The 27,972-nt window shown below is 41.9% G+C and overlaps 1 protein-coding gene across 4 annotated transcripts in view; it reads right to left on the bottom strand.

Moving 5' to 3' along the window:
• Nucleotides 1-27,972, bottom strand: part of arhgap32b (Rho GTPase activating protein 32b) — a 100,259-nt gene that overhangs the window by 59,738 nt on the left and 12,549 nt on the right. For 2 of the 4 annotated variants that reach the window (XM_079565549.1, XM_079565551.1), the window contains exons 2-5: nt 21,862-22,104; nt 21,111-21,254; nt 7,139-7,244; nt 160-254 (exon numbers count right to left, since the gene is read on the bottom strand). In XM_079565549.1, the coding sequence (XP_079421675.1) occupies nt 160-254; nt 7,139-7,244; nt 21,111-21,223 (314 nt within the window). In that variant the 5' untranslated portion in view covers nt 21,224-21,254; nt 21,862-22,104. The remainder of the gene's footprint in view (nt 1-159; nt 255-7,138; nt 7,245-21,110; nt 21,255-21,861; nt 22,105-27,972) is intronic. The other 2 variants (XM_079565550.1, XM_079565552.1) reach the window with 1 other exon arrangement.

The following is a 27,972-nucleotide window of genomic DNA, read 5'->3' as shown; positions in this document are numbered from 1 at the left end:
CCAGTGCTTGCATAGCTATATAGTTACACACGTCGCCAGAAACGCCTCTGGAGCTCAGACCGGACACACGGGCGATAAACTGTGTGCTAACAGAGATATAGAGAGATAGATAAAGAGATGAGAGGCAGGGGCAGCAGATGGAGGCAGGCGGGGACTCACTTCTTGACATTTTTGACCTTCATGCTGGCCGTGCTGCTGCTGCAAGATCGCATGAGAGGGTCGGACCGCAGCTCGGGGATCTCTGCACTCCGCGCCTGGAAAAAAAGAAAAGAAAAGAAAAAGGCACTCAGGCTCGGCTACAGTGCAAATCTTCATCAGTGACACTTTTCTAATTGAACTCTGTGAAAACAACCACCACGCGAGCCATTAGTCCATTTTATAACCCGGTCATGTTTGGTAATTCTAAAGCCGTTTGTCGTGATGCCTATTAAAAGACCTTGTAAATGGTGCACGCAGAGCTGGGAGATGCAAAGTGGTTTGTGCAGCACATCCGACAAAAGCGGAGTGCAAATAGGAAGCTAACACTGAATGGCATTTCATTATTTTCTAGGTGCAGCGAGTCGCGAGTGTATGTTTAACTTCTTGACTGTTTTATGAGTCCAGCACAAACAGCGGGAGTGCTGACTTGTAGTGTAATGAGCTGGCCCCTAACCTGCGAGCTGAAGGCGGTGTTTACTCCGGGAAACGCTGCATCTAGCTGTTTTTCCGATTCCTATAAAACTTGTTGTGCACAGTATCAAACAAAGGTGGGACCTGTGGAAGAGCGAGGGGGATATGTGGATCGTGACCACATTATCCGCTGTGTAGTAGGCCCGCATGATAAATCTTACTTTAATTGAACGTCGCAATTTAAATGGCGACAGCAAGCAAAGATTGTTTAAAGGCACTACACCCGAGCTTTTTTTAGTAGTGGAGCAAAATTTGTTTTGTCCTCCTTTAGTATAATGTAAACCCAAGACATTTGTGGGGAAAATACAGTCCATAATTAAAAAAGCATTTGTATCACCTACACAATATGTAAATCCAATCCCATTGTTGTTCTACGTCAATTGTTGTCGTCTACCATATTTTACCTCTTATTTATTATCTTTTTTATTTTAATATTCTTATGCATGCCCCTAAAGCCTCATAGTTTAAAGTTTTATAGGTTATTTTTATCTAAACTCTGTGTTATATGTTTTTATGTTTAAGTCTCACCGGTTTACAAACAATGGCAATAAAAACTATTCTGATTCTGATTCTGATCAATTTCATGAAGTTGCGGGCTAGTTTTCTAGCACATCTGTGACGGTGACCCTGAAAAGTTCCATTTGGACCTAGTCTGGTTTTACCAGAGCCTCGTACTTACTTACAAGGGTCTGGATCTTCACAATTGAGCTCCGTTATCAGGTGGGAGTGGTGAACTCCTTTGAAACGATTGGATCTGATTTTCACTAGCGTTTGGTCGTGACGTATGTAATGCACCCGAGTGAGTGAAGCAGCTATCATAACTCTATCATAACTCTATCATAACTCTATCATATCTCTATCATAACTCTATCATAACTCTATCATAACTCTATCATAACTCCATCATAACTCCATCATAACTCCATCATAACTCCATCATATCTCTTACATAACTCCATCATAACTCCATCATAACTCCATCATAGCTCCATCATAACTCCATCATAACTCCATCATAACTCCATCATAACTCCATCATAACTCCATCATAAATCCATCATAAATCCATCATAACTCCATCATAACTCTATCATATCTCTTACATAACTCCATCATAACTCCATCATAACTCTATCATATCTCTTACATAACTCCATCATAACTCCATCATAGCTCCATCATAGCTCCATCATAACTCCATCATAGCTCCATCATAGCTCCATCATAACTCCATCATAACTCCATCATAACTCCATCATAACTCCATCATAACTCCATCATAACTCCATCATAACTCTATCATATCTCTTACATAACTCCATCATAACTCCATCATAACTCCATCATAGCTCCATCATAGCTCCATCATAACTCCATCATAACTCCATCATAACTCCATCATAACTCCATCATAAATCCATCATAAATCCATCATAAATCCATCATAACTCCATCATAACTCCATCATAACTCCATCATAACTCCATCATAACTCCATCATAACTCCATCATAACTCTTGGGAGCATTGCTTGCACATTCCAAGGCTTCAATTTTAATTTCTGGATATTTGGGAGGCTAATTTGGACCACAACTAACTTATTAGTCAGTGGCTTCCTCATTTACTGTAATTAAAAAAATCAGGTATAAGACCTCTAAGGCAGTACTATATCTGTTGCAAACCAACCCAAAATAATATTTGTATTATGTATAAACTGTATAAACATGTTCTTAATTTGCGTTTTCTGTGTTAGTTTGCATATTTCAGTCTTGTCTTCTTTTCACATCTGATCCTGAATCACATTTCTACTCTGTGGTTAGTGCATTTTTTTGCAAGTTGAAAAACCACTTACTGCAATTTAAAACATTCATGGGCTCGTAAAAGCGTCAAACTCGGAATCTGAAGTATTAGCGACTTGTCAGATCACATTTACAAGGAAAGAACATTTGTGCAAAAACCTGCTGTCCCGGTTTACCGTGAACATGACTTTGGACTTTTAAACAGACATTTGAGACAAATCCAATACTGCAGTAATTCAATTTGGGCCGACTCTTTGAATTTGAGAGACAAGAGAAACAAGACAAAATCAAAACATACACAAATAGCCAGTGAGAGGAGTTTGTCTATTTTAGCTTAATCCACCTTCCACTGGGACCGCAGCCTGTGTGGTATAGCGAGTGTTCGTGGATTCCTCTAGGAAGTGACTCACTTGCTTTATTCAGCTTAAATTGCGCTGAAAATTGAATGCAGCTGTGGTCAATAAACATTAACACTGCCAGGGGAATGCTGAAAGATAAGAAAGAGGATGCACTTCTGCAATAATAATGTAAACACAGGCTCTGTGTGAAAAATATGTATTAAGAAAGGCGCTCTGTGAAATCATTTGCAAACAAGGTAAAGTGTAAAGTCTGCTGCGTAGGGAGCCGTGGCCAGACGGTCAGTGACAGCAGAGGTGCTATGCAGATGAGGTCAGGGTTTATGAGGCAGCTGAGGAGATTCACGCCTCGTTTTAACACGTTTATCAGACTGGCGGTGACAGGGCTGGACCCTGACCACACGGGGCCCTGAAAATGCCTAGTCACAAGGTGCACGCAGATGTTTGGGGCGATACACTAATCCAGTTGCTGTCATTTCTAGCCATGATGCAACGTCAAATGGTAGCTACACATACAAAATTACTGTGTTTTACAGTTTGAGTTGTTTAATAATACTAACAAGGATTACACGTTTGGTGATGTCACAGCTCTACTTCTGGGTTTGAGATGTGCAAGAAACTACAAAAAAGTCTTTAATACCAGAATCAATATTTGTGAAACTCAACAGAAAGTTACTGAACATACTTATTTATCAGGCCCATTAGCCAAAAATGCTGTAGCTATTGCTATAAAAGTAATATTTACCAAAATCGGTACATCCAGGTTCGCGAAGATAAATGCTAACGGCGCAGCAGCTACGCTAACCCCGGAAGTAGTGACTTTGGAAATATTACTTTTTTAGCAGTAGGTGCGGCAATTTTTGGCTAATGAGTCTGAGAAATCAGTAGGTTCAGTAACTCTCTGTTGAGTTTCAGAAATATTCATGGTTGTTTTTAAGTTTTTTTCTTGCATATAAGCCAGTTTGCTAGCACCCGGAAGCTGTGACGTCACACTTAACATATACAGGTAGCAGCAGGGCAAATTTAAAGAGTGGGAATAAGCTGTATTGAACATTTTGGACAACACATCTTTATCACCATCTTATACTCTGTTGGTTAGAAATGCTATATTGATCTAAAACAGCTAAAACAAAACATCCAGTAGGTTCACTGCCTGATATTCACACGAAATCCCCATAAGCCTCTTTCACTCTCCTCCAATTGCTCCCCTTCGCTGTGCATCTGTTTCAATAAAGAGTCAAAACAAGGGGGGTTGGAGTCAGTACGGCTCGTGTGGCTGTAGTGAAGCTATGGGGAGCATTTTCACTTCATGATGAAAAGATTAAGCTCAGCAAGAGATCGAGAGGTGAGGAAAGCATTTCCTGGATACGGTGGACCTCAGGAGGAGCTTTTTGCAAGCTGCCACAGCGGGGCAAAGAACTGCCCAAGGGAAAGATCCGGAGATCAAAGATACGCAAGTGGGTTGAAACAAAGCCCCAGGTATTTTTTTTTACGAGACCAACACTGTAACATGATAAAAAGTCAATTAAGCTGTAAACCTCCCCTTTAATGCACTTGAGTTCCCAAACACAATATTTTTTTAACGCCACAAATGGGAAAATAACTATGGGGAAATGACTCGAATGACAAATTATACACAGCTTCTGAGCAAAAACTCTTGTGTAAAACTGACTGAAATATTACATAATGTTATAACAAAACCTGCAACTGACAGTGTATGATTTTTAATGTGCCGCGGAAACCCTGTATAAAAGTTTTTTCTCGCTCCGGAACACGACAAAAGGCCGTGAGAATGAGTTTTAGATGTAAACCTTTCAGTATTAGTCCCCTATTTCTTCAGTGCCTCCCGGTTGTGCTCTATCCCTCCTCAACAGAGCAACAGGGCGTTGGGAGTGACGACCAAGTAGCTCAGAGCGTCTCACAGACATTCATAATGCATGGTGCTCCAGTGCGGCGTCCCTCTCGTATCAAATATTGAACAAAGAAGGGCAGACGACGTGCAGCGTTTAGACCCCGCCTCTGATCAATATTCATCAGCCTGGTGAGATTGTTGTTGCTCTTCCTCTTCCTCTCCGTTGCCTGATCGAAGTGCGCACTTGCATTTGGGCTCCAACCACGCGCCGACCATGGGTGGCTCGGCACGTTACCATGGAGACGGCCTCATTTTTTAACAGTGCTGTTGATGCTAGTCACCAGCCAGACTCCAGAACCACAGAAGGCAAGAAAGGGGGAAATAATGAATGATGCGACCTAATGAGAGAAACCCAATGTGGACAGTAAACAAATGGCAGTAGTGGAGATGCAGCTGGCGGGAGGACGGATCATCAATGCAAAGAGCCGGGAGTAGGGCAGCCTCGGGCCACAACAAGCGTCTGCATTAGTCATGAACGCGCGATTGTGTTCGAGGGGAAAAAAAGGGACACGGTTTCAGAGCAAGACAGTGACAGTTGAGAGGACAGAGACATCAGAGTCAGAGCTCATGCATCACTAGTTAGAGGTTATTATTACGCATAGATCAAACCTGAACAGCAAATACACCTTGTGCATAACTGTGTCATACACTGCCTGACCAACAAAACAAAGTCACGCTCTAAGATTTGGTCGGCCTTTAGCTTTAGTTCGCTGTGGCTTAGTTTCAATAAGCTTCTAAGATCCAGTGTTGCCAACTGTTTTACCAAGATCTTGTATTGATGATGGGAGAATGTGACCACGGCACAAAGCCTTCTTCAGCACAAAACATTCTCAATGGGGTTAAGATCTAGACTCTGTGGCAGCCAATCCAAGTGTGAGAATTAGGGCTGCAAAATAATTTCAAAAAGTACCGGATTGTAATATTGGGTGATGCAACATCCGTATTGCAAGAAGCCACAATATATCGCAACATTACTTAAGGGCGCACTCACACTTGACATCCGAACCGTGCCACTCTCTAGCTCGTTTGGGGAAAGGCCTGGATGCCCCGAACGGGCCCACCTCCTCCAAGCGGGCCAAAGTCCGGAACTGAGTCCGACTCGGGCATGGTTTGATTGTACTCACACTACACAAACGAACCGTGCTGAAGGGGCTGCCAGCGCTTGGGCGCGGTTCGGATTGACAAGTGTGAGTGCTAAGTCTGCAAATGACGGACATCCATACATTTTTTTTGCAAAAAACATCCAAAAACAAACGCCGCTTTGTACTAATAAATGTGTAAACGTCCACTTTTTGTTAAAGGCACAGGCCATTACAATATAGTATCCCTTTTTTATCCACTTTGACTAGACTTGGATCGTGTAAACACTCACATAACCGTATTTAAAAAAAACGTGGAAGAGCTTGGTCTCTTCTAACTTCAGCCCCGTTTGGCCCCATAGAGGAGAGGAGAGGCTAAATGCTAACAACATCTTTGGTCTTTTAGCATGACTGAGTGCACGGACAAAGACCAGACATGTACGCATCAACTCTTCTGAGCTCAGGTAAGAACCCATCTCAGCATGGAAAAACGGTGGCCTGTTCCTTTAAACATTCAGTTCAGTTATGTCTCGTTTTGGTCCTGAAGTAGCCTGGTTTTACCAGACCCTCGTACTCATTGCATTCCATACAAGGGTCTGGACCTTCACCACTGAACTCCGTTATCAGGTGGGATTGGGTGAACTCCTTTGAAACGATTGGATCTGATTTTCGCATTTGGTCGTGACGTATGTAATGCGCCCGAGTGAGTGAAGTAGCGATCATAACTCTATCATAACTCTATCATAACTCTATCATAACTCTATCATAACTCTATCATAACTCTATCATAACTCTATCATAACTCCATCATAACTCCATCATAACTCCATCATAACTCCATCATAACTCCATCATAACTCCATCAGAACTATCAGAACTATCAGAACTCTATCATAACTCTATGGTTGAAATTCAACCAATGTAACGTGGCCACTGAGATCAGACCCAGACGTACATGTAGGGAAATTATAATTGACCGGCTGTAGTCTTGTTTCAAGTGCTATTTTTACACAATTTGCTGAAAAACTAGTTACTTACAAGTTGTATTTAATTATAAACGTGTTGTGTTGAAAAGCTTTAGTGAAATATCGCAATAATATCCCCAGCCCTTGTGAAAATGACGTCTCTTGCTCCTGAACCACTCTTTCACATTCAGGATGTTCAGCTGATCTCATTCTTTGGGCACATAGTGTTGCTGAACCTCGACCTGATCAACTGCAGCAACCCCAGAGACCATGATCTTTTTTTGGTCAGGCAGTGCAGAAGTGACTCATGTGAAAGTTTCTTCAGCACTGCCGCAGTACCCGGGATGTGTGTGTCTCACCATGGCACTGATGGTCTCCTCCCAGTCGGGGCGTTCGCGCGGATGGATGTGAGCCAGCTCAGGCACAAAATCGTCGTCGTCCAGGTGGCGGCCAGTCCTCAGGCCCCTACACACATACACAACATAGACCAAATTAGTGCTGAGCAGGATTAGAAAAACAAGCCACGTGCAATCTCAATTTTATATGCTGTAATAATGAGCTTGACCTGTGCCCTCTCGGTTTTACAGAACGCTCTATTGATTTAAAGAGAAATACAGGGCGGCACTGAAATAACTTGCACTGGTTGAAGCGTGGGCTGAATCAATAAAATAATAAGAAACACTGTACAAGAAATAAACCTATCTAAACATGGACAAGCAATGGTTAAGTGTAACACTAACTCTGGACAACGCCACAGTTCTTTGACGCAGCACATAATTAAAATATTGGCAAATTGATTTTAGGCTTTGTTGAGGCAATTATTTTCCAGATGTCAATGCCAACCACACCAACAAAATCACTCACTGTGGTCCTTTTACGCACTTCATTTGACAACCTTCTTCATGTTAATAAACATAGATGCATGCATGTCACACAGTTGCAGCCATGAGCAAATTTATTGCAGTCACACTTTTCCCACACCCTCTCATTCATACACATGCATAGGTACGGAGGCGTCTTGCCAAAGGAAACTAGGGCTGGGTAGCGCTACATTATGCTCAGGTTACTGCAAAAACAGAGCATAAATTAAATGGAGATCTTTTTTTTGCAATTGAACTTCATTTGTGTGGCGCAATTAAGAGTTCCATTGCATAAACAGTGATGCAAACACAGTGGAGGACTAAACATGAATAACTAGGGCGACGACGGGTGAGATTTGTGAAAGGCAAATCAAAGTTAGAGAGAGAAGCTGACGAGGAGCCTGTGTAGTCTCCTCACTTCAAAGCCCTGGCCTTGTTTCTCCACCGAGTCTGAAAGAGGCAGGGAGCTGCGGCTGCTCTCAACCAGAGACGCATTTTGCACAGAGGCATCTCACCGGCCACGATTGAGACGCATTCATAAAACATACGCTCGGCAACACACAGCTCTGCCAGGACTTCTGACAAATATAACAAAAGGGACATTGACAGCAAAGTGGTGGAAGAAGAACAGCCTTTTGTTTTTAGAGAGGATGAACTGTGGAGAAGCAGCAGGATGACAGCTTCTCACAAACAGTGCAACAATGCCAGTGCTGTGATTTAATTGGCCATAAGGACCAATGGAGAGACGTCCGAGCTAAGAGCAATCGAGTTTTGCCTTTGGTCAAACCTTTTACGGTGATGCTCATTCAACTAAACTCACATTTAGACAGGAAGGACAAAGGCTGAAAGATCGTAATTGAACCAAACGGGCGAATATGAGTGGTCGTAATAAGAAAAATCACACAAAGACTGTTAGTTAGTCAGGTCAGTGGTTCTCAAACTGTGGGATGTGCATTATTTGGGATACTTACTGCCATTTTAGACTAATCATTTTAATAAGAGATGCACTGCCTGATCAAAAAAAGTCACCACATGGATTTAACTAACTGTTACTGTACTCTCCCAATATACGAAACATCAATCACAGAGACTGGTGCTGTAATCGAAGCTAAAGGCCGTCCAACCAAACATTAGAGCATGTAACCTTTTTATTATGATGACTTTTTTATGGTCAGGCAGTATACTTTCATGTATACTTTAGAAAGGATATATATAGTGCCTTTCACAGATATGGTCACAAACCGCTTTACATGGGACAATTTTACATTCACATCATACTGGGTGGTGTAAACTATGTAGGCAGCTTCAGTTTCCCCTGGGGTAGACTGACAGATCATTCATACAGGCCTATTGTGCATGTTTTCAGTGGTACAGGAAACCGGAGTACCGGAAGGAAACCTACGCAGACACGGGGAGAACACTAATGTTCTTTGCAAACAACAATATAACTTGTCTCCGTGGGACTTGGAGAAATTGTTAGCCCTGTAGTTCACGCCTTTAAGGAACAGGCCACCATTTTTACACACTGAGATATGTTCTTACCTGAGCTCAGACAAGATGATGCGTATCTGTCTGGTCTTCGTGTGTGCCCTCAGTCACGCACAACAACCAAAGATGTTGTTAGCATTTGGTCTTTCCCAGTATATTCCTATGGCTCCAAACGGGGTGTAGTTAGAAGCTACCACACTCTTCTACAGGCACGCACAAAGACCAGACAGGTACGCATCAACTCAGCTCAGGTAAGAACATATCATAAGAACTGTGTGCCATAAGTCAGGCAAAAAGACCAAAGATATTGTTAGCATTTGGCCTCTCCTAGTATATTCCTATGGCTCCAAACGGGGTGAAGATAAAACCACTGTCTTCAACGGGGCATGCACAAAGACAGGTACGCATCAACACGTCTAAGCTAAGTTCTGTTCTGTTCTGAAATGTATGTAATTCTTGTATTTAGTAGTTTTTTCAAGTATAGTATTTAATTCATAATTCAGACTGTCGTTAATGAAGGAGCTACTTCAGGACACAGCCCTGAGAAGCACGAACTTATACAAAGAACAGAAAAGGCAGAAACTGTAAAAAATCACCCGACCCAAAATACCTGATCCTCCAAGGGTCGACGCTTATAGTTACGTAGCCTCCCTGTGGGCCTCATTAAAACTGGCGAGGCCCGAAAAAAAAAAAAAAAAAAGATTACTCACGTACTCGAGAAACTGTATACCTACTTCAAAGCTTTGTTTCTAAAAATGTCACAAGACGTCACCACCCAATCTGAAAAGAGTCAGCAGGGGTCAGAAAACAGACAAGGTTATGCCAGGACACGTTGATGTTTTGAACAAGGGTCGCGACAGGAGCACTTAAGCAAAAACAGCATCGTGTCCCAGCTCTATTCTTGTGCCCTTCCTATAAACTGCAGACTTTAAATACAGCTGAATGTGCTGCTGCTGTATTCAAAAATACTCTGGCAACTCAAGCGCAACGGCTCAGAAGGCAAGAGGAGGTGATAAAAATAAAAGCTCTATAAGACCAATTGTATATGATGGTTCAAACTGTTTCATACACGATGCTGACCTTTTTTGGCACTACTTTTACTAAACAAAACCATCAGAGAGAGACTTGCGCTTCGAAGACACTTGTGTAAATATGTAGCTTAGGAGGCGAACACCCTGGCGAGTTTGTAGCCAAGATATTTCTACAAAATTAAAGAAAAGTCCTTGAATTGTGTATTTTGCGAATTCTGTTCAAATGTTCAGAGCAAAAGGAAAGTACATCTATAATGCAACTAAACAAGGGTGCTATGGCGAGCGACCAGGAAAGGACTGCAGAGCTAATGCTTGGGAATCCCTTTAATAGACTGACAGACTTGTTGGTCGATCTCTGCTTTTCGATCACAGCAGCAGCACCTGCAACAAGATTTTATTATGGCTAACCCACCAGAGACATAATATACCTTTTTCTGCACTTGACATTAGTGTTGTTGCTGTAGCTAATGGCACATTTGTAACGTACTTAACCTTACTTACTGAATGAATGTAAGGCTATATCCACATGAAGAGAAAACGCTTATGTTTTCAGAAACTTTGTAAGCACAAAGCCAGCTAAGTAAATGTGTGCGTCCACGTGGGTCGACTCAAGTCTGTAAAAACGGCGCTATTCATCTTCCAGGCCTGTGTGAGGCGCTGTGACGCTAACACAGATAATAGAACAAGAGGGGGCATGCGCAGTAAACTTTTGTGGAATGTTAAAGGGGCTAGATGCAAGTTAGTCATTTTATGCTCACTACTGCCACCTCTGGTCTTATGCGTAACTGCAGCTTCAATATTAAGCTCGTGCATGTCGGCACTTCGGACCCGAATCAACACCTTTTTGAGTGACAGTGCAGGATTTTAGAGGCAGTTGTGGTGGATAAGTCTGGGCTCATTCTACACATTATGACATGGCTGGAACATGTAGGGGGATGAAAATACTTAGTTTTAACATTTTTAAACTCCGTATAGTCCCTTTAACAGTGAAAATTAAACTGATTCAGAGATTTACGATCTACATAAGAGATGAGGAGGCGAGTTTATTCTTCAGACGTTACGGGACTAAAGCAGAAAAACCTGTCAGTGACTTTTACTGTCAGTCCAAAAACACAGACTGACTCGGCCGTGTTTTTGTACTTGTCACCTGTGGCTTGTGGACTTCAGTGGAGCAAAGAGGAGCGGAGTAAAACCCATCATAGATCCATGAGTAACTCATTATAAGGTCAGTAGATTATGAATAACAGACACCACTCTGGTGCTGTAATGTCACCGTTTTAGTAAAAATTGCGAAGACGTTGTAACAACAGCACCACGTAAACGGCGTTTTGAGATCTTTCCACTCTGGGACCTAGTTTGGTCCCAAATGTTCGTTTACAGACCCCCAAAACGGCGACTGGTATGGACGATACACTGGATTGATAAAATATCTTTGCGTTTGGTCCTCAGCTTGACTTCGTACAGACAGGGCCTAAGTCGCTATGCAGTAGAGTTGTTTTTTCTCTTTTCTGTAGATTTGTTCATTCTCCTCAAAGACAACATTCATCATGTTCAGTGGTTAATCCTGGCTAATCAACGACTAATCTAATAGTCAATAACAGTCAATCGTTACCTGAACAGACTAACAACACAGTGTTCATCTTCATTATTAAAAGCAATATCTCACAAGGCACAGTAAAAATAATTGACAAATTGACAAAATAATCTCCGAGTAGCCGATCACTAAGGTACTTTTCCCGAGTCAAGTGATGAGGAAAGGCTTTAAGACAACTTGCTGACTTTTCTTTGGCAGCTCCTAAACCGAAGTGACATCCTTCAGCCACAGTGACCCCAATTACATGCCTTCAAGCAGTATTTACCACTGCAGGCTTGACGCTAAAGGTGAAGAAAGTAACACCACACAATTTAGAAAAAAAACACCTCATGGTTATTTTTCTGACATGTAATATAATTGCGACTAGTTTTATGCTTTATAATGTAAATTTGATTTCAGAGCATGTTTAAGCTATAGGGTTAGCAGGTTTTAAACACAATTGGACCTCATGGAGACAAGATATTTCCTTATTTAAATATTTTTTTGCTAATTGCAACCATTCAAATTGCAATTTATTGTGCAGCCCAAGACACCAAGCACAGATCACTTTCCCCATGTTGAAGTGTGGTGCACTCCTGGCATTCCCTGCATTCTGTCGTGAAGACGGCTGAGAGGGAAAAGGGACAGCTCTTCTTGCACTTGCTCTGAAGACTTAACATCACCTCAGCCAGAAAACCCGCCTTTAGAACGGTGTTAAGCAGCGCTTTCTTTGCAGCCCGTCATTCTCCTCTTTTAAAAAAAAAAAAAAAAAACTAGACAGAACAGGAGCGTGAATAAAAAGGACAGGGCTTCTATGGCTGCATGAGTCATGAGGTTTTATAAGGTTCATGAAATTCTGAAGAAACACCAAGTTAAATCCAATTCGCTCGTAGGAAGATGAAAATGCACCAGAGAAATATCACTTCTAAAACCCACTGGCATTGAAGGGTGGGTCAAATGTAGAAGACAAGTATCACCACAGGGACAATAAAAAAACACCTCATCAGCTAATACACAGTCAAGAGCCTTCAAACTAACTACTACGAGCTAGGGCCGGGCAATTAATGGAAATCACAATCTCCGTTTTGACTGCGACAGTGGATTCAAATCCCAGCTCCCGCAAATGCACACTGCGTTGGGTCCTTGGGCAAGACACTTCACCCTACTTGCCTCCAGTGTCTGCGTACATTGGTGCATGAATGAGAGAGTGAATGGGTGACTGGTTCCTTACTGTAGAGCACTTTGGGCTTGATAATGGTAGAAAAGCGCTATGTAAGTTGAGCCCATTTACCATTTACCGTTTTTGGTCAATCTCAATTATCGGCATGGCACTTTAAAGGGACTATACGCAGTTTAAAAATGTTTAAATTATGTATTCTCTTCCCCCTACATGTCCCAGCCATGTCCTAAAGTGTAGAATGAGCTCAGACCTATTCAACTGCCTCTATAATCCTGCACTGTCACTCAAAAAGTTGTTACTTCTGGTCCAAAGTGCCGTCATGCACGAGCTTAATATAGAAGATGCAGTTACATGTATGACCTGAGGTGGCAGTAGAGAGTATAAAATGGCCAACTTGCTTCTAGCCCCTTTAAAATCGTCAGGTTTATGTCTCTGGTAGGGATGGCCGATATATCGGCGCCGCCGATATTATCGGCCGATATTTGTCCTTTTTTCCCATATCGGTATCGGTCCGATATGGGAAAATATCGGCCGATATTTTTTTTTTCTTTGAATTATTTACTACACCGTAATGTCGTAGCGCACCTGAAAGCAGCAGCAGCAGTGTAGACGGGCTGCACTGACCTGACTGGGGCAACAATTTATTCAAATTATCTAAAATAACCAGTGGTTCCTAAAAATAAAGAACCTCCAGCATAAATTCACACGTCTCCAAAAGAAAGTATGTTTTTACTAAATTTAAACAAAGTGGAGCGGACAATTGGACACCACAGAGATACAGAGCCACAAGTTACTGCTGCAACAAACTGGACTAAATCTGCCTCCATGGACATTATTCTGAGTCAGGATTAACAGGAATCATTTTCTGATGGATTATTTGTCGCTACATCTGAGGTGAGTGTTGCAAAAGTTTCTCCGTCCTGACGCCAGATTTAAAACTTTGTTTGTTAGCGCTAGCATAGCTGCTAACAGGCTAAAGGCTACAACACGTAAACATGACCTTTCTGTCATCATGTAGCAGGGCTCAAGACTAACTTTTATTTTAGTAGCGCTGGCGCTACCAACTTTTTCATTTGGTCGCACAGACTCGAGACACAATATCAAAATTCACCATTTTAATAAATTAAAACAAGGACAGTTATAAACATGTTCGAAATAACTTATAATTGATCACTATGATTAAAATAGTGTTAAAACTTTTTAAAATAGTGATTTTATATAGTTTTACTATATATATTTTTTGCATTGTTCTGCTTTAATTTTGTGTTTTCAATCCATTATTATTCATCTTCTTTGACAATTGTTTGTCTCTTTCTTTCCAAATCTGCAATATCACTGTCACTTGCAGGATATTCACTTATAAAATTATGTATTACTGCCAATTAAGACCGTATTAATCACAGGCAAAAAGTACCTGTTTTAGCCTAAGCCTAAATAAAATACAGGAGCTCAATCTGCTGCGGCTGAGGGAGGGCGGGTCATAACAGCAGCTGTTAGCTCTCCGTTAGCTTTATGTTAGCTCTCTGTTAGCTTTACGTTAGCTCTCTGTTAGCTTTACGTTAGCTCTCTGTTAGCTTTACGTTAGCTCTCCGTTAGCTTTACATCTGCGCTCTAAAACAAGCTTTTTCTGACCGCGAGGAGATCAGAGCGAGCTCAGGTAGGAACATAAACCGCTAAACTCTTTCTGCTCCTGTCTCCTCCTCTGGTGCGCGTGCTTCTCTCTGACCTGCGCTCGTGAGCTCGCCGCTCGGCTGCAGCGCTACCGCCCCAAAAGGCCAACATAAAAGTGAAAATAGATACTTCTTTGGGGAATAAAGTGTCGGAAAGTGCGTATTGGCAGAACATAATAGAAGGTTAATTCATGTCGGGACACGTGGCTTCTGTTGCTGTCTGTATTTCACCTGTCCCCCGGACAAACAGGGAGAGCGGGGCCTGGACAAAACGTTTAGCGTAAACTACCAGCTGACTTCTTCAATAATAGTGAAAGCTTGGGTGGTGCGTGCGTGCGTGCGTGTTTGTGCAGTGTGTGTGTGTTCTCAGAGAAGTGCTCTGGAGACGCTGTTTGTAACGTTATTTGCAGCACTCCTCATAAAGCCTATTAGACTTTCTTTATTTTTTTTGCTCGCACAGATGCTACCACTTATTTTTTTTACTCGCACATTCTCTAAAAATAGTCGCATATGCGAGCATTTTGGTCGCAGTCTAGAACCCTGTGTAGGTCTAACTACAGTGATGATAATGTCTGTATTGACGTTTACTCTGCCCACCTTTGTCATGTTAATGACCGTGAAAACGAGGCGTTATGTCACATTTTCGCGCATATTTAATTAGACGCATTTGCATCGTTAGCGCATTTACCATTGAAAACAATGCTGATCAAAGCTCATGCTAATCTTGTAAATCTACTGTTTGCTTTTTGCCAACTCTAAACCAACTCTAAATCTTCAGTCTGGCCTCATAAGTTCATATAAGGTGCTGTTAAAGTGACATTATGATATTTCCAACTCCAAAGCTTCATACAGAGCAGTGTCTCCTTTATCAGATTTGTTTAAAGTTAAAACATGTAGCTTAAATAACATGGTAGGCTACATATTTTAATAAAAAATGCAATAAATAGTAGCGTAGCATATTCCCAGTGTCAGTGTTTCCCATTAATAGAGGACATGGGTGAAAGTATAATAATAAGTAGGTCTGAGTAAATATTTAGCCAAAAACAAAATGACATTTCACTCCAACATTGCAATTGGTCTTTTTAATATTTTTCTAATAAAAAGGTTTGTTTCATCCTGGTGTGTGAGATGTGTCCCAGGCATAAGCATAAGACATTCCAATAATGGAACAATTTACAAACTTTACCACATTTGAGTAAGCCTTTCTATTGATTTTTAACGTTGAAATAAATATCGGCAAATATCGGATATCGGCCACACCAGTGAGGCAAATATCGGATATCGGTATCGGCAGAAAATTTTCATATCGGACCATCCCTAGTCTCTGGCAGAAACAGCACCTAGTTTTGATGTTTGGATGAGACAATTGAAGATTTTTATGGGTCAAATAGAGGAAAGCTTTTGTTTTTGTTTGAGCTGAGCTTTGTATATTTATTCTTTTACACAATTTGGGGAGAAATTGTGCTGAAAAAGGCATAGAGTGTTGACTTAAAAGGCAGTACAGCTCATTGTCCTGCCCTCCTTTAATCCTGTGATTTCCATGCTCTGAATTTGTCAAATAGTTTCGGTATAAACACTTGTGCAAGCCAATTTGGGCGTCAGTGATCAGTGTTTATAAGAGCAACTGTTAAGTGCGTCGTGTTCTCCGTCCTGGACCAACACACATGGATACAGGCCACATTTAGACCTGCCAATAATACTCTCGGGAGAATACTATGGCCGTGGTCTGTGTTCTCGTCAATGAGCGGCGGCTACTGGCTCCGAGGTTCATCGGCTCAACAGGCGCTTCTTATGTTTTGGTTTATAAAGTATTAGGCTTTGAATCAGTTATTCCCACTTGGGAGCGCGAGCAGTCTGTCGCTTTGAAATGCACTGCGATGAAACGGATCTCTAATCAATCTGCTCGGGAGAGAAAGCCAGTGTTTTGTCACGAAATCCGAAGGGAATGTAAAGTTTCTTCCAATATTATGCAAAAATGTGTCTGGGTGTATCGCAACCTAAGCCAGTGAGGTGTATTTATATTGCATTTTAAAGCAGTGGTTTCATCCATAAAAATGCAGGCGAACATTTCTCTCCTGGAAACACGTAACTCAAAGTCCTTTAAGAGGTGCTTTTAATGGAGCTTTAAGATTTCTTGTACATTCGAGTATAGAGAAAGTAGGCCAAGCTATCCAATATCATTTGAATGGCCGCTAAAACTAATTTTAGGCCAGGGGTCGGCATACAAGTGGGTTTCTACAAAGTGCCTCCTGACTGAAGCCATGACAGCAGCATTTTTGAGGGTGAAATTGAAAACTGGTTTCGGGTTCACCGGAGACAATCAATCAGAGACAGGGGAAGCTGGTGTTACACTACCGAAAATGAGGCAGCTGAAAGAGTGCACGCCACTGAGGTTTTGTACTGTCTGGCATCTTCTTACCATTTTATGACTAATGCGGGAAAATAAAGGTGTTTGAGGGCCATTCATTAAAAGCACACTTCCATCCCTCCTACACTTTAGAGGTAACAGCAAACTGCGGGAAAACAAAAATCTAGAAACGAGCAATACTTTTCACAGCTACTGTCAATCAATGACTGTCAATCACAAAGTTAGTTTATGCTACGCACAAATATGAAGTGAATAAAAACAAAAATGGATCTGATGATGACGATCTTAAAAGGCTTTGACACATTTCCTGTCTCACAAAAAGGAACTTGTTATATATTGCCTCTGAGAAACTTGTTTTTGTAAAACCGAGCACGTTTTCTCTAGTTTGGCATTACCCTAATCTAAAAACTTTAAAAAAAAAAAAAAAAAAATAGCATCGAAAACAACTTTTTATGTGAAAAAAAAGTTATTTGTGTGTATTTTCCTTTGTAGTGACCCAGCAGCTGTAAGAGTGGTCAGCATGGCACCTTTACTTTCCATTCCAGTGGCCTCTAGGACGCTCCAGGATCCATTGTTTTGTAGGTTTTGTAGCGAGAGGGTCCATCACCTTCCAAACAATTGATCCTGGAGAGCGTCCTAGAGGCCACTGTGATGGAAAGTAAAAGTGCCATGCTGACCACTCAAACGGCCGCTGGGTCACTACAAGGTCAAATATGCACAAATATCAACTTTTTTTCCACATAAAAAGTTGCATAATGCACCTTCAAGGCACACTGTGTAACATTTTGGATTACACCGTTTCCAGCAATACAAAACATGCTCTTAATGACCAAGCAGTTTATTTACCAGGTTATTTTTGCTGAGGGAATCTAAGAATGGATCTGGATGACCTATTTAAATCTCATATACCTTCTCATAGCCTTTAGTCAACATCTCCATGGAAACGAGCTGGAGACGCAGTAAAGTTGCAGTCAGGTCTTCGGAGAGCTGAGCTGATATTAGAACATGTGTACTATTGATACCATGCTATATCAATCGTATGTTTTGACACTGATAACTGCGACCTCCGTAGTGGCGACGTGTCTTCTTTAAGATCGGTTGAGCGAAATGTTACGCGGTCTGGCTTTAACGAAGATAACTTTTTATAGATGATCTCCACCAGCTTTCACTTTAGTCACAGTCTTGCACATACAATAGTTCAAAATGCCCTTTTTCTATTCCATTAAATCAAAACGAAAAACAACATTTTGAATGTGCTAAAGGTTCTAGTTTGCGTTATGTCTACTTTATTGTTCAGCCATAAATACAAGCTTAAATCAAGGAATTGCTTTTTGATGTTGCCATAAAGCTACTGACATTTTTACAGACAATAATTCTTGCACTGTGAACGGTATGCTTTTCCTCTGTAATGTTTAACATGGATTAAATGGACATGTGTTCAGACAGCATCAATTACAAGCAGTATGTAAGTGATGCAGAGTTGTACTTGTTATAATTTTAAAAAGTTTCATTTTAAAACCTTGAACAAACCGTTTGCACCCATGTGAAACAAATGCAAAGCCAACGACTACACAATAACTAACCACTCTTTCTTTTCTAGCTTTGCCAAATTGTGTCCATCTGTGCATTTAAAAACTAAGACTGAAGCTCCTTTATGAAGTGGTGAAACAAAACGTTGACAAAACGCAATATAGGAGCATTAGTAGTAGTGATGAAAAACAATATTCAGAAAGCCCTGCTAAGAGGATTTACACCTAAACCATCAGATGAGACACAGACAAATACCATCATCCTGAATCAAATAATGTTTTTCTGCTTTGTTGAACCTCGTCGCCGTTTCTATGTCGGCGGGAGATTCAGCTTAATGCGCTTCAGTGGGATGTCAAGAGAAGGACGGTATTACCGAGTTGGTTCAGCCTGGTATTCAGCTACGTTCCCTGGAGCCCAACCTAAAGTGAAAACTCAATTCGAACGATGAAAATAATGAATTGCACAGCTTACATTAAGTGCCCATGTAGTAGCGAACGGAAAGCCTCTCTCGGCGGCCTGTGCATGCAACACATTAGCAGCTACACGATCTGCTCACTTACAGCATTAGAGGCTGTACAGCGCTCGGTCTGTCGCTCATCTCTGGACTGGATTAGAGATTCACAAACGCCGCCCTGTCCTGCAGCTGTGTGTGTCACCTCCCGGCGCCTTTTTGTCCCCAATCCGCCCTCCACCGCCGCGCCAGATGATCCCTTTATCCACCGGGCGGATAACTTTTAAAACGCACAAACCAACTAACCACATATCCAAGAAGAGCTGCTGCCACTGCAAAGGGCTATGAAAAACAGTGGGCTCAGGAGGCAATCTCTGTTTCAGTGCAGTAATGCTGAAGACACTTATATGTGTGTTTCTTTAAACATATTCACTCAGGTTTACATAGAGAATTTATAGGCTTTGTCAGTGTACAGTATTTTCTGAACTATAAGTTGCACCAGCCAAAAAATGCATAATAAAGAAGAAAAAATCATAAGCATAAACATAAACATAACCTGGGCCTGGTGGCGTAAATGCACCGTTTACAAACCTCTCCCGGCATCACGTTGTTCAAGCTTCTCATTTGCAAACTCGTTCCTCTAGCCGTGGCCATCTAGCATTTAGCCCGCGATTAGCTTCTTGGGTTTTCTTCATTGCAGTAAGAGTAACCTCCGCTTTTCACCAGTCCCTCACAAGTTTCTCGCTCACTCGGTAGGTAAGTGCTATATTTGCCATTGTACAACCGTACAGGAGCAGCAGATACTGGTACACAAGCCTAAAGCGCCTTCTAGCTGCTGTCAGTTTGAAAATAGCAAACGTGAAATTATATATTTGGTTGTCGCACCCCCAGCCAAACTATGAAAAAAGTGCAACTTATAGATTGAGAGCAATACAATGGATCTGGAGTTGTTGCATACAGTCAAAACTTTATGAATTTCTATTTTAGAAACATTATTCTAGGGAAGGTCGCATTCATGTGGTCCTCGAGAACTGGGGAGAAACGTTTCTCCCAGTTAGAAAATGCACATGAACGCTCGCTCATCTTGTGCATAACAACTGCGGAACTCAGGATACAAAAAGATTCCCGGCTTCCACAAATCACAAATCATTTATCGATTAATGTGAAGTTTTTGGTTAAAGACTGCTTTCTTGAGATTGTCCTCGGAGTAACATAATTTCAAGAGAAATGCAAGTCGAAAATTATTCACGTGATATTTTATCAATTCCACATTTCGCTTTTGAGACACTAACACCAAATTATAAATGGTTAACGCTGGTAAACGCTAATGAATAAAAGACTGTTTTTAATTCCCACTTTTCAACATAAAAAACACATAAACGCAAGAAAACTGGCAACAACGGCGTTTCATCTCAGGAAAATAAATTGCAGAGTGTAGAATTGGTAAGAAATAGAAAATACAAGCGCATTTAGTTTCGACAAGAGAATTAAAAGAGGTCGGAAAATGTTCTGAACCCGCTGTATGTAAACTACCCACACAGAAAGCAGCATAAATTAGCTTTATAGTTTTGTTTCTTCTCACAGTATGTTTATTTTATATACGCTTTTTCCATCTCTTCCTGTTGTGATGCTGGACCGCTGTCTAATGTATGCTGAGCTGCTGCTGCCATGGTAACCTGGTGCAGGATTTAGAACCAGTTTAAAACTAGAGAGTGATGGCAAAGTACTCATCTTGTCCAAAAAAATACAAGAGAAAAAGGAGAAAAGACAACAGACATACATGACCGTCTTTTCGCATTATAATTAAATAGAAGATGATGTTTTCAGTTTCTTTGCCGGTAATTTGAGAGTCTTGGTAAAATGAGAGCGAGAGAAGCCGGGGAAAAAGACCTCTCCTCCACAGTGAGAGTGACTGGTGACTAACAGAAATAGTAAGGCACTGACAGCCAAATGAGTCACAGCGCCAGGCTTAATTTCCATTTCAGATTGTACAATGTGTCAGAGGAGATCCCCTGGATATGCTGTGGGGATAAGTTTTAGCGCATTGGCAAAGAGTGTAATATGGAGGAGATCATGCAGTCATACATGGGGGAAGCTCACAGAGAAAACCCCAACACCCGGGCTGTTTATCACCTCAACATGTGACTGACGTGTTTATCCTCAAACATCTCATGACTCACTTAAGAGTGTTTGGTAAATCTGCATTTCCAGGGTCTTGGGTGGTGACAGCGCACGGACATGTGGGTGCGGGCACAGCTGTAGCACTGACGTCACTGGCCAAAAGCCCATTCATTCAGCCCGTACTGGAGGCAGTGGTCGCGGAGCTGGAGACAGAAATGTGAATGAGGGTTTCCGGCGGTGACAGAGCTCATGGCTGCTGCCTGGTTGCTATGGTGGACGGGGGGTGGGTGGGGGTCTGGAAGGGGGTGGGGTGGTGACTATGCAAACCGGTCCTATCGGCTGAGCTCTAGCACTCAGGCACGTTTATCGAAGGCACCTCTCGCCTGCATGCGCAAAGACCGGTGTCATTTCTCCTTGAGGGATAGAGGAAGCCAAGTAACACCCCCCAGCATCATCAGCACATGCATGCGCTGCGTGCACACTCAGAATGGTACAGCTCGCAGCACAAACACACTCACTGCTTGTCAAATGTTAAGGTTTGATGCATTACAGTCAGAGTGATGATGGAGAAGCACATACAGAGGGCTTTCCTGAACGTGGGCTTGCCGCACAGTTGCACATTCACTCACACACATACACACACTTGACAAGCCTCCTCTGACTATAAACAAACTAGCATGCGTACTAACAGTACTTTAGGTGTGGTCCATCATTTTCTCCTCTATACACTCTCTCAGTGCTCTAACAGCTGCATGCTGAAGTCGCATAATGAGGGGATCCCGTGACTCGGAGTGTGTTCTGGGCTCTTACCTGTCCAAAATGTCATGACTGGACGTAGCTGTGGCTCCCAGCAGTCCTAGTGCTGCACTCCCCACCGCTGCGGCAGCCCCGCTGCCTGCCTCCATGATACTGACTCACTGCAATGTGCAGCCTGCCAGAGAAGCCGAGAGGGAGGGGGCGGAGGGGAGGAAGTGAAGAGGTAGATCAGGACGAATGAGATGAAGGAAATCACATGTAGAGCTGAGAAGGAGAGTGATGAGGAGAGACAGAGGACTGTGACAACCAAGAGTACAGAGAAAACAGTTAAGTGAGAGAAAAGTGGCATGGAGGGAGGGAGAGAGGAAGGGAAAAGAGAGAGAGGCACATTGTTAATTATGTGTAGTCTATAGATCAAATAAGTCATGCTGATGAAGCTTTGCAAAGCAGCATTTCACTTCAGCATTAACACAAGAAGCTGTTGGCACACACTTCTGTGAATCAACAGCCAAACACCAGCAGCAGTATTTATACCCAGTGCAGGTTAAAGACTACCTCAGTACTTTATTACACTGGCTGAAATATGCTGTTCTCACACTTTCTCCAGCAGTGGTGTGTGGCCAGACATTCACTGAGATCATGCTCTTAGACTAAGAAAAAAAAGTCACATTTATGGCCATCATCAACATGAATAATAAACTTACTTAATGTTACTGCAGTTGATCAAGTGCAACTGAATCTTTCATGGGTTAAACACAGAGGAAAAACTCCCTCCTGAATGTTGGTGCGATATACGACCCACAGCTAGACAACAACTCCAAATGTGAGCAGACTGAAATAGATGGCGAGAGCACAGCGGGGATGACCCAGTAAAAGGAAACAAAAAGAGAAAGAGTCCCAGCCACTGAATCCAGGAGCAGTCAATGGCTGTGTGCAGTAATCCCAGGAGCGGGATGGAGGAGGCGTAGGAGGAGACCGTCCTCACAGGCTGCAGTCAAAGCAGTTGCTGCTACATCTGAGGAGGAATGGGCACCTCCAGAGCTCATCGATGTGCACATGTCAAAAACACATCAGACATGAGGGACATTTTAACTAGATAGTTTAGAATATTTTCAACAATGCAGACACCATATAATGACGCATGTCTTTTCATTTGAAGAGATACACGGATCAGACTTCTAAAAATAGCGGGCGCATCAGCATGAATCATGAGTGATTAAGCCTCCGCCTGGTCCAATCAGACACTAATGCACCACCTTATTGTGACCCCTGCTCCTCCAGACGACCTGAACACAGATCCTCATGATAAACAAATACAGAAGATGCTACTTCTGTGATACATGCCAGTTATCCAGCACACTATTACTGGCCAAACAAACTGTACAGCTCAACTGACTGTCAGAACATGATAATAAAGAGGAGATATCATTAACATTCCTCTTAGGCCTGGAAAGTTAAAACACCTGCTTTTGAAACATGGCAAGCCAGGAGACATCAAACACATCTCTAGTGATCGTGCAGCAATGAAACCTTTTGCATTAGTTGGAAGAGTTTGTGTCTGCCAGGCATCCAGGCACAGGCCAAGGCAGATCTGAGCTTACAGCAAATACCTGATGCAGCAGAACGACGGCAAATGGCCGACCTTGAGAGGACAACTCTTTAGCTCTGACATGACTGGAAAACAAGAATGAACGGTGTCAGGAATACAGCCTCTTTATATGGAGCAGGTGAACAGCCCTCAGTTTGACAATGAACACATGAATCACTGTTGTACATATGGGATTAGCTGCAGCGGATTCTCATATTACCACTTCAACTGCAATAAGCCTTTGAATATCCAGATAAGCAAGACGCAACCACCAACAACGCACGCACCATGATGCAACACATAACAGCACAAAAAATAATGCTTGAATGGTGGAGTAAACAATTTCCATAATTTCCTTAGCCAAGAAAAAAACAAGGTTGGACTCGTATTAAATCAATAGTGGAAAAGGATAATGCATTTTTTAATTCAAACCGGCTGCGCTGTAAATACAATTTCATAAAGCCGCAATTGTTTTATAGTTAATGTGTGGGTTGTTGTTGTTCTCGGTTCAATCTCATAAAGTTAAAGTTATCTGAGACACTAGACCCAAATAAAAGGAGTTAATTTGATGTGGTTTCTAAAAGAAGGTCTTTTTAAAAGGCTCTTTATCAAGGCACAAAAACTAAAACTTTAATTGGTCTGATAGACAGTAGGCTGCTTTTTAATAGAAAATCATGATTTAACAGTAAACATTTGACTCTTCCTTGCAGTTTGTGTAAATTATATTATGCTATTTTTTCATTATCGAGTCAGATTGTTTTCACTCGTTTTCTGCACTGTCATGGGAAATAAACGGACACCACAAAGTAGCATTGAATGAAGTTCTCAAAAGCCGACTGAGCCAGGCTGGTTTAGTGCTCAACACAAATTATAAAGTAAAATAACTGGACGGGCAGCTCATCCCAGGAGCCTTTGTGGTCCCTCACTGTCGTTTAGGAGCGAGTCCTATTCAAATACATTGACATGCAAATTAGACCGTGACGTCAGCAGCCACTTGTTGGCAGTTCACAGAGCACAGACTGGGCTACTTTTTCTCTCCTTAAATTGAAAGTGCTTCACAACTAAGGCAACCAGTCACTTGTGAAGTGATGTAGCCACATATCATCCAACTTTAGAATGAGGGAGCTTATTATTTGTTTGATAATTTCATTATTTATTATTAAGGATTAAACAACGAGGAGCCGTGCATTATACAGTTTTAATGCATGACGTGGAGGCAAGTGCATTAAAACTGTATAAATTACGGCTCCGAGTTGTTTAACCCGCATATACCATGGTCACACAATCTGAAACTGTTCATTGTAGCCTGTTTGCCTCAGGAGTTATTTTATGCTTTATGTTTTACCTTAAACTAGATCCAACTCAAATGTTTGTCGTTACAATATAGATATAGACGATGATTTAACTGTTGCCGGACTAACTGTGCGTTATACAGTTTTAACCCACGCCAGTTAGCCAATCAGAATTGAGTATTCACCCAGACCATGGTATAAGTGGTTTTAATAAGTCACAAAGATTAGGTTATACACTACATATTATCTAAAGAATAATATGTAAAATGATATATTTTATTAATCTTATTTTTTTATTAATCTGAAAAAATTCCAAGTACCCCTGCTAGACCCCTACGCCGAATGGGACTTCCATTTTCCAACAAAGTAGTACTCTTAATAAAGCAATACTAAGTAACTTGTTTAGCTTAATAAATCTTTTTCATAGTCCCTCTGGGAGTAATACAAGTGTTAATGGGATGATTGGAGGGTCTTTCATCTCCCCCTGGTGTCTCTGGCCAGAAAACCACAATTGCAACTTGACTGCCACCGGCCCGGAGCCACCAATACACACTAATAGAATCACGAGGAAGAAGCTAACAGGCTAACGGTCAAAGCTAACTGCGGGCTAGCGCCACTGTGAACAGTATTTACAGCCAAGTTTGAGTGAAAAAAATGATTTCCGTTGTGCAATTGGATGTACAATATCCCTCTCTCCCTTCGCCTTTTCTGTCAGCGTAGTATTTACTCTCACGGACAATTATTAAGCAAGAAAATCGCAACTTGCTACGACACCTGCAGTTGCGCTTATGGCCTCTAGGGGCAAGAGTTACTTAGTACTGTCTTAAGGTTTGACAAAAGGCCTACAACAGGACAAACTTAGGACTGAACCACACATCTCATCATTAGAACCAACACAGAAAGGAAGACATGTGTGAATAAAATGGCTCTACATTAAACAGAGATGAGCCCTGTAGAGCAGTGGTTTCCTTGATAACGGATTTCACGAGTGTTTAGTGAGCTAGGCTAGCACAACCTCGTACTCAACATTCCTCTTTTTGTGGCCGACCCCAACGCTGTATCTTCATCAACATTTTCTGCACCCTCGAATTCTTCGGTTTGTGCGCTGGGCTGGATGGAAAGAAATGTCCTTGTTAGATACGAATGATGAATGCTCAGAAGGATCTACTCTAGCTGAACTGAAAAGACCTTTGTCCTCGACTCAGCACCTGCTCAGTCTATAAACTTATGTCGAAAAGATGTCACACTGAAAGTTTCTCTTTCTGTTAAGGAGTTGTTGTGACTTGTTAATTCCCCTTCAAGGTGAAAGAGGCGGCTTATCTCATCGAGGAGAGTGTCATCAAGTTACTCATGTTTTATTTGTACATGCAACAAACCAACTACCACCGAAACCCAAGAGCACGGAGGTGGCAAACCACAGCTCAGCAAAATCAGTGAGAACCAAGAAAATGTTATTATGGAGAAGCAAACTTACATTAAAAAAAAAAACAATTTAGAAAGAACACAAATAAGTGCAGCTGCTGACAGTCATTATGAAATACTGAAACTTTAATATCTCCATATTAAAGCGTGCATGACGGAGTGAGTCATCGCTAGACCTTTGTATCCCAACATATTCATAGCAGATGTTTGCCTCAACAATAGAGCGGAACAAAACGTGGCACACTTCAGCTAAATGCAGGCCCGAAACCCAGACGAGTGTCAGTGTGCTGCATCCACTTATGCAGCTGTTTGGGAAAAGCATCGCCACATTCTCCACTGAACATAAATGCCCCCCTCCCCTCCCCGCCTGCGTCGTGCCATGCTTGTGCGTCCAGTTACTAAGCCTGGTTAGTCAGCGAGGCCTGTTTAATGCACTGGCATGTGGTCGGGTCTCGGGAGACGGAGTGAGGGATTGGATGAACTCGACTACATTTGGGCTAGCATGAGGAATGCTAATTTCGCAGGCAGCAGAACATGTTGGGCTTCCAGCTGAAGACTGAGCGTGAAAACATTGGGAACGGTGACTAAAAAGGTTGTTTGTGGGGGGTGTTTCTTTACAGGAGAGATTCAAATATGCTGCGAAAATAAGGTCAAAACTCACACATATGGGTAATCTGCAGATGGATTTGCCTTCATTTCTCTGACCGAAGAGAAGCTGATTTATTATAGTCAATCGTTAAACACTTAAGTTGTGTACGAAATCTGTTAGTTTCCATCCAAAAGAGGATAACCTATTGATCCATCTGACTGCTACATGCCTAAGACTTTATCTCACCAGTGTGAATCATCCGCTAGTCTCCTCTGTAATCAGTTTGGAAGCTCTATAACTCAGTTCGCCCTCCACCCACCAAATACACACGAAATCTCATCTTGGCTGCAACTAAAGAAGCCTCCCAAAATCCACAATAAAAGAATCCAAGATATCATGCTTAGCCTTTCGCAACCCAGCAGTGCCGATCCCAGTAAACAGGATACGTGGCACTAAAGTAATTCAAGTGATGAACGAGCTCAGAGCTGATTAAGAAGCCCTTAGTGCAAAGTTGGAGAATCAAACTGGTGTGGATAATTAGCAGGCTGCAGATCAGATAAGGCCCTGACTCACAACGGCACAAACCACACAATTACCACACGAGGTAATAGAATAGAAGGTGAGCGGAGCGTCCAAATAATCACATCAGGCTGCGGAGGAGGCGAGGCTAGAAATGTGAATTATGGGGCTCAAACAACAACTTTGCCAATTTCTGGATGTTACCAGGTGCTTGTTATTATATGAAAGTCGACTTATGAATCCTCACTGGGATTTGCCTAAGCGCGTACTCAGCTGTAAAGCATTTGAGATATTACGTGTCATGTGTTTAAAGTTATATTATAGATGTTTCCCTTAGCTCTCAAACTAACAACTTTGTACCATTTCTGTCCTATTAGCGAATGATCCACAACTATATAAACCAGAAAAACCTTTTACTGATATTTCACATGAACATTTTTAGTTAAAAAGTGAATCAATACTTAAACCACCAACCTAATTTACAGAGACAAAAAATAAAACTTGAATATAATGTATTCAATTATTCCAGCGCACTTACGAGAGCCCATTATTTTAATTGAAATGTTGAGTTGGCAGAAACTGCCTTTCTAATCAAAACAGGGCAGATAAGAAAGTGACAGAGCAGCCATAACCTCATAATTAGCCTCCTCTGAATGCCGCTGCAGTGCACTATGGGCTTGCTGCAGGTTTCCATGCGCTGCTATGACATAGTGAGATGAGCTCGGCTGAGGCTTGACGCCGGGCCATTTGTGGCC

This window comes from Gobius niger (assembly GCF_951799975.1).
Source record: "Gobius niger genome assembly, chromosome: 11".
Taxonomy (NCBI): domain Eukaryota; kingdom Metazoa; phylum Chordata; class Actinopteri; order Gobiiformes; family Gobiidae; genus Gobius; species Gobius niger.
This window is presented reverse-complemented; position numbering and strand designations above follow the sequence as displayed.